At 42.3% G+C, this 12,092-nt stretch overlaps 1 protein-coding gene across 2 annotated transcripts; it reads right to left on the bottom strand.

The window, feature by feature from the left end:
- Positions 1-2,962: 2,962 nt before the first annotated feature.
- LOC123145810 (anaphase-promoting complex subunit 4) lies at positions 2,963-11,011 on the bottom strand. 2 transcript variants are annotated; one of them, XM_044565304.1, is made up of 19 exons: positions 10,800-11,011; positions 9,876-9,987; positions 8,924-9,015; positions 8,216-8,299; positions 7,772-8,011; positions 7,407-7,487; positions 7,180-7,319; positions 6,684-6,844; positions 6,495-6,595; positions 6,340-6,414; positions 5,777-5,956; positions 5,492-5,574; positions 5,319-5,408; positions 4,821-4,925; positions 4,484-4,622; positions 4,110-4,322; positions 3,875-4,024; positions 3,563-3,644; positions 2,963-3,490 (listed from the first exon to the last, which is right to left on the bottom strand). In XM_044565304.1, the coding sequence occupies exons 1-19, from the start codon at positions 10,890-10,892 to the stop codon at positions 3,384-3,386; spliced, it is 2,328 nt and encodes a 775-aa protein (XP_044421239.1). In that variant the 5' UTR covers positions 10,893-11,011; the 3' UTR covers positions 2,963-3,383. The 2 variants fall into 2 exon arrangements, with proteins under 2 accessions (XP_044421239.1, XP_044421240.1); XM_044565305.1 differs by having other exon boundaries at positions 4,110-4,319.
- Positions 11,012-12,092: the final 1,081 nt, after the last annotated feature.

Below are 12,092 nucleotides of genomic sequence, written 5' to 3'. Positions count from 1 at the left end.
CCTCCCGTGTTCTACTTCTTCTCGTTGATGGCGGCGGCACGGACATGTTGGCCGCCACCTCGTCGACAGACGCCTTCAATGTGGAGCGGCGCGCTCTACAGCGACATGACTACGGGCAGTTGGCGGCCGACGGGAAGGCGCACGGGGATGGGGGAGAAACGGGCATGACAGCGGTCCGGGCTCCCGCAAACCTTCCCCATGTCTGTCTCGAGTTTGTAGGAGAAAACACGTCCGTACCGCGTCGCGGACCAATACAAGCCTGCATTGGATGGCTTACGCAGTTTGGACAGCGTGGTCCCTTGCATACTTTTTTCTTCAGACAGAAGCAGCTCATGTTGGTATCGCTTGTACAACTAATTTGAGCAATATTTCCCTCCACAAGCTATTCCTCTCTGACCATCCTTGGATTTACTAATTTAGGCACTAGAAATTAAATTATTGAAAAATTCAACATTGTTCATTTTTCCCTATGTATCTTGGCCATTATCCCCTACTCCCTTCGATCCATATTAATTGACACGTTGGTCTAGTACAAACAAAGCTGTACTAGACAAACCTAAATTAATATGGATCAGAGGGAGTCTAAACACACGTGGAACAAGAAATAAACGTTGTACAATCATAGCCATCAGAGCGTTAAGTCACACTCTCAATACAATCTCTCAAAATGAAATTCACCCAAATCTTGAAGCTACTACGAAAGCTCAATAACTAGATTAAACGCAGGCACCATGCAACTACCAGTTCGGTACCACGACCAAGGCCCCGTACTACAGATATTAACTATAAACGGTGCCCCTTATTCGCAAAACCCACTCGTTGGCCTATTTCTTAGATGCCAGTAGTTTGGTACTAAGATCACCATCATCGCTTCCTAGTGTACGCTTCTTGGCAAGCTTGGCAAGCTGAAGATGCGCACAGAGTAACAACATCCAGAATAGCCACACGATAATAACAACCGGCCATGCATCCCACGGGTTGTTGGAAACCTTCATAGTCCATGCGATCAGGCCAGTGGTAAGCAGCAAATAGATCATTATGATCAAATCCTACAAAGCATAGACAAGCAGCAGGCAGGATAATAAAAAGTTAGTTTCTAAGCACAAAAGAAAATTTTACAAGATGAATTGTTGGAATTCAATGATGAACAGCACGACAAGCAGAAGCTATAGGTCACAACATATTCTTGATTAGAAATGAAAAGGTTAACATGTCACTAAAGCACCGAGCATTAGCAAATCAGAATGGCCAAAATCAGCAGACAGATACTTAAGGTGAATCTACTGGGATGCTCTTGTTATGTAGGCTCTTGATACTAGCTGTGAGATTGTTGTTAAAAACAGTTGTATGTATCAAGCACAAAGATAGGATTCTTCTCAATACTTTGGTAGGGCACAAAGATCTTGTCATGGCCAAACCGTATGCTTCGTTCTTTTCCGGTTTGGGGTGGCAATGAGTGGGCATCTCAACAATCCACACTGACCATTATTAGTTCACTGGGAAGTCTGAGCTTACACCAACACAATCGTAAGTTAAGAGTAATTGACTAGCATTAGAAATTAGGATGCATCAATGCATAATTATACCCGACACAGTGACCTGCGTGCGTACGACTAGCAACACATACTAAGACTACCCACAGTGAGAGTAACATAGGTGGTAACATCACACATCTCTAGACAAAATATATGATGTGGCGAGTAATTAATGAGAAAAGAGGGGCATGTGGTAACATAGCTAGTTACTGTAACATCACACATATCAAGACAAGATGAGTCTACAAAGTAATAAATGAGGTAATGCATGACACTGCATATATGTTACTACCCACTATAGAAGTAGTAATATAGACTAGTGACATATATACATGTTACTAGTCTAAGTTACTACCCACTGTGACTAGTCTAATGACATGGTTGCATGACTGTCAGAAAGAAACTGAAACTGATGCTGGGTAGATCATCTAGAAGCAAGAGAAGGGGGGACAAGAGCAAAAGACTCACCAGCGCGATGATATACTTGACCATGCGAGGGTTCAGCACGGCCAGCTCCTCCTTCCTTGTCGTGGCAAATTTGACAAATTTAACCTATGGACGAAATCAAATCACAGAATGAACTGTCCGTGAAACTATTTCACGCGGCTGACCTTTTTATGTGACGCCCGACACGAAGGCGCCACACTACACTGTGCAACGCCTCACAGATAGGCGCTACACAGCCAGCGTCGCACCCGTGTGATCCGAAAATTACTAAGTCAGTGTGCAGCGCCTAAGAGCTAGGCGCCACACTATACAGTGTAGCGCCTAGCTCCTAGGCGTTGCACTAGTGCAGCGCCTGAGAGCTAGGCGCCACGGGTCAGCCGCGTGAAATAGTTTCACGGACAGTTCGATTTGTTTTCGTCTATAGGTTAAATTTGTCAAATTTGCCCCTTGTCGCCGCCGGCCAGGCCGCGGCGCCTTTCTCTAGGTCTAAATCTAAGGGGAGATCCGAACTCGGCAACGACATGATTGGACACGCTGACGGGGAATTGATTCGTTGTCACCGATGGCCCGTCGACGTACGCCTTTCTCGAGATGTACGGGAGGATCGGAACTCGGCGACGATGTAGGCGGTGAGGGAGAGGGGCTTCGCGGGAAAGCGAACGGACAGGATGCGCTATTATAATAGGCCCAGAGCAATTCGAGTTGGCTGCGTCGCCAAACAGGGGTTTAGGTAGGACACAAAGATCATTATCGTGGCTAAACCAGGCGTCCTTGTTTTGGGCCGAGGACCATGTCAAACGCGATCTCATGGGCTACCGTATGTCCGCTTTGTTCTAAGTACGCTTTTGAGATGATTCTAAAAAAAAAACTCAAAGCTGTGAAACGAGTGAACTGGCAAATGCCAAGATGACTTCGCTTCAGTGCTGTCCTGGCGTTACATAAAAGCTCAACCATGCTTAATAACTTATCAACACACCAACTTCACACAATTAACAGCAAAACTAGGTACTCCCTCCGATTCATATTACTTGTCACTGGTTTAGTACAAAGTTACAGGGAGTACAACATTTCTGTTGCAACACCACCATTTACAGAGTACCGTCCTAAGTTCACTCTGCAGGTGTACGCCCGAAATGTGAGTTTCAGACCTGACCAAGCCGGTACCGACACCTTTTAGCTGCAGCAACTGCGTGATCAAACACATCTTCAGAAATCAAAATCAGAGCAAGCATTTGCATAGCTGTGGGACTACGTGTCCTGCGCCAGGCTCCCGGTGATCATGACCGCAGGTTGCTCATTGTGACTCAAAGCTACGCATGCTCTGTTTTCAGCACAGGATAGTGCGATTCCACAATCTTTTCTGCTACATGGCGAGCTGAAGCTGCTGCTGTTGTACCATGGTCACTCCATCTCAGAACCTTCATCTTCATCCTCGTCTTCGTCCTCATCGAGGATATAGACCAAAGCATGCCTCCGCGATGAGAAGATGCAAGCCACTCCTCTTGAGGCTGTAAACATTACTCGTTATGTGAAATGAATACCAACTAAAAATCATGTGCAGAAATAAACACTCAACCTACCACTGACTGCCAGCGGAGTAGACAAAGGGTGAGGGACGCTACGAACTTTTCCATAATCTGTATCCAATTGGAGTTCCAGCGCCTATACATGTTCATGGCAGGAAATTAGCGCTATTACCATTTGCCAGCAAAAAAAGTAAAGTCAGCTTCAACAAGCATCTCCTGTCAATGGACCAATTTACAGATCCAGTGCGATTTTGTTTATCTTGTTGCAGCGATTAATTACTACTAATATGGCTACTTTAATTTTGTGTAGTATAACTTATTTCAGTAGGTTTCTCCCATACTGTTCTCATTTAAGTAAATTCGTACCTCCAATTCTTGGAGATTGTAATAATTTGCAGGGAATGTTCTTGAGAACTGTGAAAAAGAGAGGTTCTCTGTCTGCAGCATAACCATCCAAGATCTCCCGGCATTTTCAGAACTGGACTTTCCACTAAGTAGTAAAACCACCTGGTTGTCCTGTGAATAACCGTTTTCTTTTCTAAGATATGCAAAGTGCTTTACAAAAGCAAAGTATTGCCTCAATAACTGTAACAGTGAATACCTTGTAAAGAGACAGATCAACACACTCGTATTCAACAGGTATATGCAACAGAAAACCTGAAAGTGATGGTGTGTTGGAGGTACTACATGAGTTGCAGAAGTCCTTTATCACAGCAACGAAATTTCTTAAATTTAACGATCCATCAGGTATCTTGAAGCATATGTAGTCAGTCGAGCTATATGAAGAAGCATTATGCTGAGAATCTTTATCCTGCTATTTTGAGTAATCAGTTAGGACTTTGAAAAGTGACAGATCATGAACCCAATGCAAAGCATGTACAGAATAAGTTAAAGAAAAACATGGAAATAAGCAATGAGTATGTTCACATCAGGACCATTAGTTTGTTGGAAGAAATCACCAAAGAGAACATAAACCTTATAGAACGCAATTGATGCTGGAGTACTGGTTGATGACAAGGCATCGGACGATGTAACAGGATAAAGAGGAAGCAATCCTTGGCAATGTATTTGTGAAGATACAGTAGTGAATGGCATCAAGAAAGCCTCCTTCAAGCTAAAAAATATGGGATATAGAGTTGTTAGCATAGCATAAAATTGCTTCACAAAAGGAAGGAACAGTTATTTTAAGTAACAAGGAACAAGTTTAAAGTTATTCTGTCTGTAGAAACTGAATACACAAAGATTTGACTGACAGTACATTGAGTCGAGACACGTGTACTGGCAAATAATTTGAAGCAATAAAATGATTCACCTTTCTTCCAACTCGCTAAATTGCTTGGCCAAACTCCTTTCCAAAAACTTTGTGTCTGTAAATCCTCCAAAAACTACTAGGTGCTCAACATGTTTCGCAGTATCACTGAAGAAGTGTGTTGCACACAATTAAATAAGTTAGCCACGCATCATCACAACTTGGGAATAGGTACCATAAATCTTCGAACTATGAAAGCAATGCTAAAAACGTCCAGACCACAAAGGTACATACATGCAGGAATGATGTTTCTTCTTTAAAGATAAGCCATGCAGTTAGCAACGCCAAGACACAACCATGTACGAAAACTGCATCTACGAAAACTTCCATAGTACAACAGTACAACCCATCCGTGTCCAGATACAACCATGCACTTATGTTTATAAATGGTGAATAGTAACATGCAAATAGGTACCAAAAATCTTCAATCTATACAGATAGTGTAAATAAAGTCCAATAAATCAATAGCAAACATAAAACAACAACTGGCATGCTACTTACATATCCCACTCAAATATCTGATCTGTTTCAAGTAACTGCTTGATTGGATCCTTATCAAGAAGAAACTTCAGAAAAATCACCACAAGTTCACTACAGAAGATAATCCCCTGCTAGTTAATAACAAAATTCATGACATGAGAATGAAGAGGACAATAAGAAAGAAAGACATAAACCTGTTTGTGGATGGAACTTGATCAGTTGGTTCACTTAACAATATCTTAACACACTTCAAAACCCAGCTGAGGAAATTTTGGAACTGGAAAGTCAATGAATCAATGAAAGTTACTACATGAGAAACTACCAAAGGTACATTATCATCAGTAACCACAACTGGATATGCCAAAAAAAAAAGGGAAATGATATGCGCACTTGTTCAGGAAGGAGCCTCATTTTAAGATGACACGAGTCCCAATTCTCAACAAAATTTGAGAAAACATGAAACAAGAAAAAAAGTGTACCAGATAAAGAACAGTAGCTGCAACCCTTGAAAAGCGCTCAACTTGCACAACTAGCATCCCTACCCTCTCAGTTACACCATCCATAAGCTTTTCATCTAACCCAATGTTCTGAAACCGTGAACGCCATCTCGCAAGGCCTCTCAGTTCTGCAAGTCTGAATGAAATAATTTCGACTGCAGGCTATAAATAAAGAACATATTAGCAAGCAACTCAATTTTAATTACAGAAACTTGAAATAGGTTGCAGGTATAACACATGTTTAGTCTGGCTAAACCAGATGGGTTGACCTCCAATTAGTGAGCTATGACTTTAATGTTGTGATATAGAGGAAGACATGACTGTGGTATTCTACCAATACTAACAGTACTTCCTGGTTTGAGTCAACTAACTTTGTTTTTAATAACTGAGTCAACTAACTAGTAAAGCACTAACAACTTAACTAATTATAGCAGAAAGACGTGAAGCTGCCTAACAAACTCTATAGTATCCATTAGAAGTGAACCAAAAATACAGACAATGGTACCAATAATATGTTGCTCTGGTATCATTATGTAGTAGCTGACCTGAAGATGCTCACTGACAACAATACGAAGTTCTCTTCCAGCACTTTCAATAGTCTTAGCTATCCTCTTGAGACCCTTTCATATAAAAAATAACAAGTTTAGACAGGTTATTTAAGAAAAGAAGGTATGCAAGTTATGGCAATAGCAATAAATACCGCTTCACCAAGGGAGCTGACTAGAAATTGATGTAGAGCCGGACTTGTATGTGTCCCAAACAAAAGGCTCATAAACTCATCCTCGGAGCTAGATTCCATCCCTGTAAATGGTCAAAAACTTAGACCAACGTAGAAAAATAAAGGTATGTAATTCTTGATGGTTATGGCTTCAAAAGAAACCTATCATACCATGGGCAGTAAGCAGAGAAGGCAAGGCACTAAATTTCTCATGAAATAAGTTCATAGCATTCGACCATTGTTTGGACATCATAGATATGGAAGCACGGACAACTTCGACCAGATCTTGAATACTTGACGCTTGTTGAGACACCTGATGTAGCTCATTTTTCCTTTATTGGTGATAAGACAAACAGAATAAAAAAATCTTTATTCAATTTTAGTAGGAACAGCACAGCAGTCAATATCCTTACAAACTTTAGTACTGAAATACTGCTGCTATATTTTAGGGAAACAACAAAAGCCTAAGATATTTACACTTGGCCAAATAATTAGTTACGATCGGTGAATTGGACCGTCAGAGTTCAATCTTTTAGGTGCCAGTGAATGTGTTATTCTAGCACCTTTTGTGGATCTATTTTTATTTTCATACAAGACCACAAGAAGAAGATGGTTTTGGAACAAGGACAGAAGGCATTAAAAGGCAATGGAATTGGTATGCCATTACCTGTTGGAAAAGATAGAGGTATCAAGGTGCAAACAATGTACCCCAACAGAAAGATCATTACTGAGAGAAAGGTTGTCAGTATTAATCAGCTTTCCAGAGCACAGAAGAACCAACTGATGGAGATTTCGTGATAAAGAGACCTGATATTAAGAACAACTATTGCTCAGAATATCATATCCAGCAGACTGATACATGCATAAGAACCTAAGAAGTGAAGAATTAATGACCTTGCTTATGGAAACATCCTGAAGTCGGTAGCTAGTTCTTTTTCCAGAGGATTGAACATGGATTGGAACCTTATTTATGTTCTGAAATATCAACAATAAACTCATTATTGCCAGGGTATGCCCCAGAACTAATAATTTACAAAGACAAAAGGTAGGCAACAGTTTGTCAATATCCATAGATCGTAAAAATATTGCAGAAATAACTATTTCATAATATCATATTTACTGTTAAGGTATACGAGCCTTGCTGTCAAAGTAACAAAAGGGTATTAATGATAAGAACAACCTTGAGAATCAGAAGAAAGCATGCATAGCTGATTATATTGACTGTAAATGTAGAGCATTCAGTTGTTGTGTTTACTTACTATCTTTCCAATTGGAAATATTCCAAAAATACTGAAGCAAATGCAACCATCTTTATCACCAGTGCACAGAATATTAAAACGTTGACACGAAGCACTTGAAAATGCCTGAATGGCTTCTTCATTCTCATCTGCAAGACCAGTATCTCCCGAATTGAGCCCACCTATCCTAGGCATCACGGGAGCAGGAGGAAAGAAACGTGTAGTGCGGTCTTCATAAGATAACAAGTCTTCCTTGTCAGTCTGCAGTAATTAGCAGAGGGCTCTAGTAAGGAACTTTTCCACTGAAACCCTATACTATTCTCAGTAAGTGCAAAATTCAAGCAGTTGATCATCTCCGGTTGCAAGTTTCACTGAATAATTTTCAATAAGATGCAAGCTATATGTGATTTAACAAATAATATCTTGAGTAAATATAGTAAATGTTTTTCAAGGGAATAAATATACCCTTGATAGTGGTTCATCTTCTGCCCAATTCAGACATATGATGGCAACATCATGAGATTTTATACTTCGTAACATCTTCCCATTCTGCAATTAGCACTCACGTTATTTATACATACACGAAGTGGTAAAGTAAATAGAAGTAACAAGTAAACTGTAATAGCATGCATGATTGTTTGTGTAATACAAAAAACACAAATTGCACAAGAGTCAAAACATAAAATAGATTATGTACTTATGTTACAACCTTCAAGATCATATAAGGAGTTTTTACAATAACTACTAACACACAGTGATAAAAAAAATGATATTGCAAATTCAGTTACGATGAAACTGCAACAGATTGCAAATTCGAAATGGTGCTCAACAGAAAATAAAGCAATTCGAAATGTGCTGTATCAATATGTCTGGTTTTAGCATCAACTAACCACTTCATTATATTACTGAGACACAATTTTTTATGGGAAGATCCATATTCTTTATGTATGCACATAGTTGTCTCAGAGGTCCTTGGGAGCATGTGCCCCCAGTGATCTCCTGATAATTCCATACATAAAAGTCAAAAGTTATGAAGGCCAGAATGAGAACAGTGCCATTAGCAAATTATAAGGAACCATGCAGAGTTCACGTTTGCATGAAGTATGAAAAGATAGTCCGGCAACAAAAAAGAAGGCATCAATAGTTTCTACCCATTGCTTTCAGCATACACACCTCAACATCATGCAAAAGAACAAAACCATCTTCTGTACCAAGTGCTACTATTTTACCATCAGGGCTCCAGCAAATTGATGTGATGCACTTCCCTGAAAAATAAGCATTTTACTATTTTAGTGCCTGCTACCATTTTAACTTGAAAACAGATGCTGTCAGTTCAACTACTGAGAAAGCATACATCAAGGGCCCCTTGCATTTTGAGGAAGGAAAAGAAAAGGGTCATTTTCGAAGTTCGGCTACCGCCAGGTGATCCATTATCCAGTGCCGATGTCGGATCTGCCAGCTCTTCCCATGGGTTGAAGGATTTTTATACGATTTTGTAGGATTTCAATCCATAGCATTATTTTTGAATAGAAGCCCTTTGGATCGAAGGAATGGGACCACCAAAAAACTATATGGGTTGCTCTCCAACATCCCAATTTTAAAGGATCTACTAGGGGTTAGACCTTATGAAAATTATTCTTTGTGTCCTGTATGCACATTCTCTATCTTTAAATTCCAGCAAACTTTTTGTGGAAGTCTAAAGAGACATGTTTGCAAGTTCATGTAAGATCCAGGAAGTCATGGCATCTGCCTTTTTTAGAATCCTGCATATGCATTCCAAAGAGGCCCTAAGGGTGCGAGTATAATAAGACTGCAAAAGAAAACGGACAGCGTTCTCAGCTGGTGTAGTTTGTCATGGAGCAGGGATGTCATTTCTTCTAAACACAAATTGCCAAAGCATCTGGCTTTTACTTAGGATACGACTGCAAATATGTGCTTATGTACTTATTGTTGAATAGACAAGGTGCATCTCAACACAAGACATGTACTTCTTTGAACATACCGAACATGAGTAAATGTCAATAACTATATTTGCTTTTTCAGCATTTAAAAGGAAGAAAAAACAATAATGTGATAGATGTATCATCGTTTTTCTTGAGCACCAGGGGGGGTGGGAGGTAGCAACCAGGGGATATAGTCCATAGCCGTTGCCAATTGAAGCGATGGAGGAGAACCTTGGAATCATCAGTAACCATAGCAAGCAGATCCTTCTCTGGGTTCCACTCTGCCAATTTTATCTAACAATAGTAGAACATATGTAAGACAATTTCTAATGGATCATATTAATATGAATCTATAATAAATAAATAACAGAAAATGGCAAAGGTGCACGCAATACATAAAGATGTCAAATACTCAGCAGCGCTAACTGTCAGATCTATATAGCTGACTATATAGCTGAATGTTGCTGAATAGGGTATAAAATAGAAATCGGATGAATCAAGCATGTCTTAAGGGCTGAAAAATGGATCACTGGGTGCAAATGCCAAAGCTAAACTCGATAAACCAGTATGGTGTTTGTCGCTCCGGATTATCAAAATAGCGCGGTTCCTGATCATGTTGAGGTCAGACGAATCGATCCACTGCTAAGTCCCAGCCAAGAGCCCTCTCAGCCGCACGAAGTGACAGTAGGGAACCACTAGGTCCCGGCCCAGCCCTCTTAGGAATTTCAGCAAACGGTTGGCATGCGGTAAGGGTGCGGCCACCCCTGGATTACCAGCCCAAATCCACCCGTGTCCTCCCGCGAGGCCGCCGCCTCGTGTCCGAAGCCCACCGCACGAGAGAGCGGCGCGACACGGAGCCCAGGCGGCGAGCCGGCGGACCCCTCGGGTGGCGACGAGGAGGGGAGAGGGCCGGGGAAAGGCCGGCGGCGGGCCTAGGTTTTCGGCCACCCGAGTCGCCGCTGCGGGGGCAGGGGGGACTTTCTGACCCGCACTAATTCGGGGAGGGGAGGGGCGATGCAGAAGCTTCAGCGCAGAATGGCGAAGCTCGTCGAGGCGCACTCGCGCGGGCGTTTCCAACAGCGGGGGAAGGGAGGGAGGCGAGATACCTGGAAGGGGATGGGCTTGTCGAACTGGAGCTGGAACGGCGTGCCGGAGGCCGCCGCGGACGACGACGCCTCCTCCATCTGCTCCTCCGCCATGGCGGCCTGCTGCTTGGTGGGTGGTTTTTTGGGGGAAGTTTTTTTGGGCGGGCGGACAGGCGGGAAGAGAGAGAGGTTTTTTTTCTTTAGACAAGGAAAGAAAGAGGGAGCGAGACGAAGGGAACGAGAGAGCCTTGGGCTCCGATTGGATCGTCCGGGTGGGCTTCGATTACGCGATTGCTTGGTCGTTTCGGTCCTTAAAATTTACAGTTACCCTTAAAAAGGAAGAAAATACAGTTATCCCTAAAAAAAGTCTGTAAAGTTTACAGGATTTTTGAGATGGACGCGTCTAGTGGGCGGCCGGCTGCCCACTAGTGCGATCGAGCGGCCGGCCTAAAAAGGTAAGTCTCTATCCCCGCGGTCCCGCGCTTCAGAAACGGAAAGCGACCACCGAACCCACACGATCAAGCGGCCAGTCCCGATAGGCCCAAACAGAAGGAGAGAAAATTCTCCCCACGCTCCCACGTGGCCAGCTATACCTACACAGACCCTCCCACGCCCGCTCGCCCCCACGCCACCACGGTGCCTTCTTCTTCTCCACGATAGAAGGGGATCCAAGGCCCTTCTTCCTCCTCCTACACAGTCGCCATGGCAGCCCCAAAGTAGAAGAAGAAGCTGCTTCAAAAAAGATCTAAGGGCAGGGTGGTCAAAGCCATACCAGGCAGCAACATCAGGTAATTTCCCTCTGCCCCTCTTCACTTCCCCCCTTTTTCTACTGCATATGTCAACCCCCTTCTCCATGGATCTAGCAGAAATCCATGGAGAAGCTGCTTCAAAAAGAGGTGGATTTGGCACATAACCCCACCCTCCCTTCCATGAGTGTCATATCTGCAACTGAAAACAAGTACCACGAATTACTGTGCAACTAACCATGGATAGAAGCCTACTGTTTCCTGGTTTGTGCAACTAAACACAAGTCATTTAGGTTTAGTTGCACAATAAACATGGCTTGAGACCAACTTTACCGAACATTTTTCTAACATGCATGCCAACCAAGTTTCCCCCACCTAGATATGTTAAACAAGCCAACTAAAGCAAGTTCTCTGGACAACTGAAACATGATTCTAGCCAACTCAACATGCATTGTAGCCAAAAACCTAAACATGCATTGTAGCCAACGGAAAATGCATCCCAACCAACTGAACTTGTATTCTGGCAACTCAGCATGCATGCTAGGCAAACTGAACAAGTATCCTGAAC

This window comes from Triticum aestivum, chromosome 6D (genome assembly GCF_018294505.1).
Source record: "Triticum aestivum cultivar Chinese Spring chromosome 6D, IWGSC CS RefSeq v2.1, whole genome shotgun sequence".
In the NCBI taxonomy this organism is placed as follows: domain Eukaryota; kingdom Viridiplantae; phylum Streptophyta; class Magnoliopsida; order Poales; family Poaceae; genus Triticum; species Triticum aestivum.
Note: the sequence above shows the minus strand (reverse complement) of the source record. Positions and strands in the feature narration are given on the sequence as shown.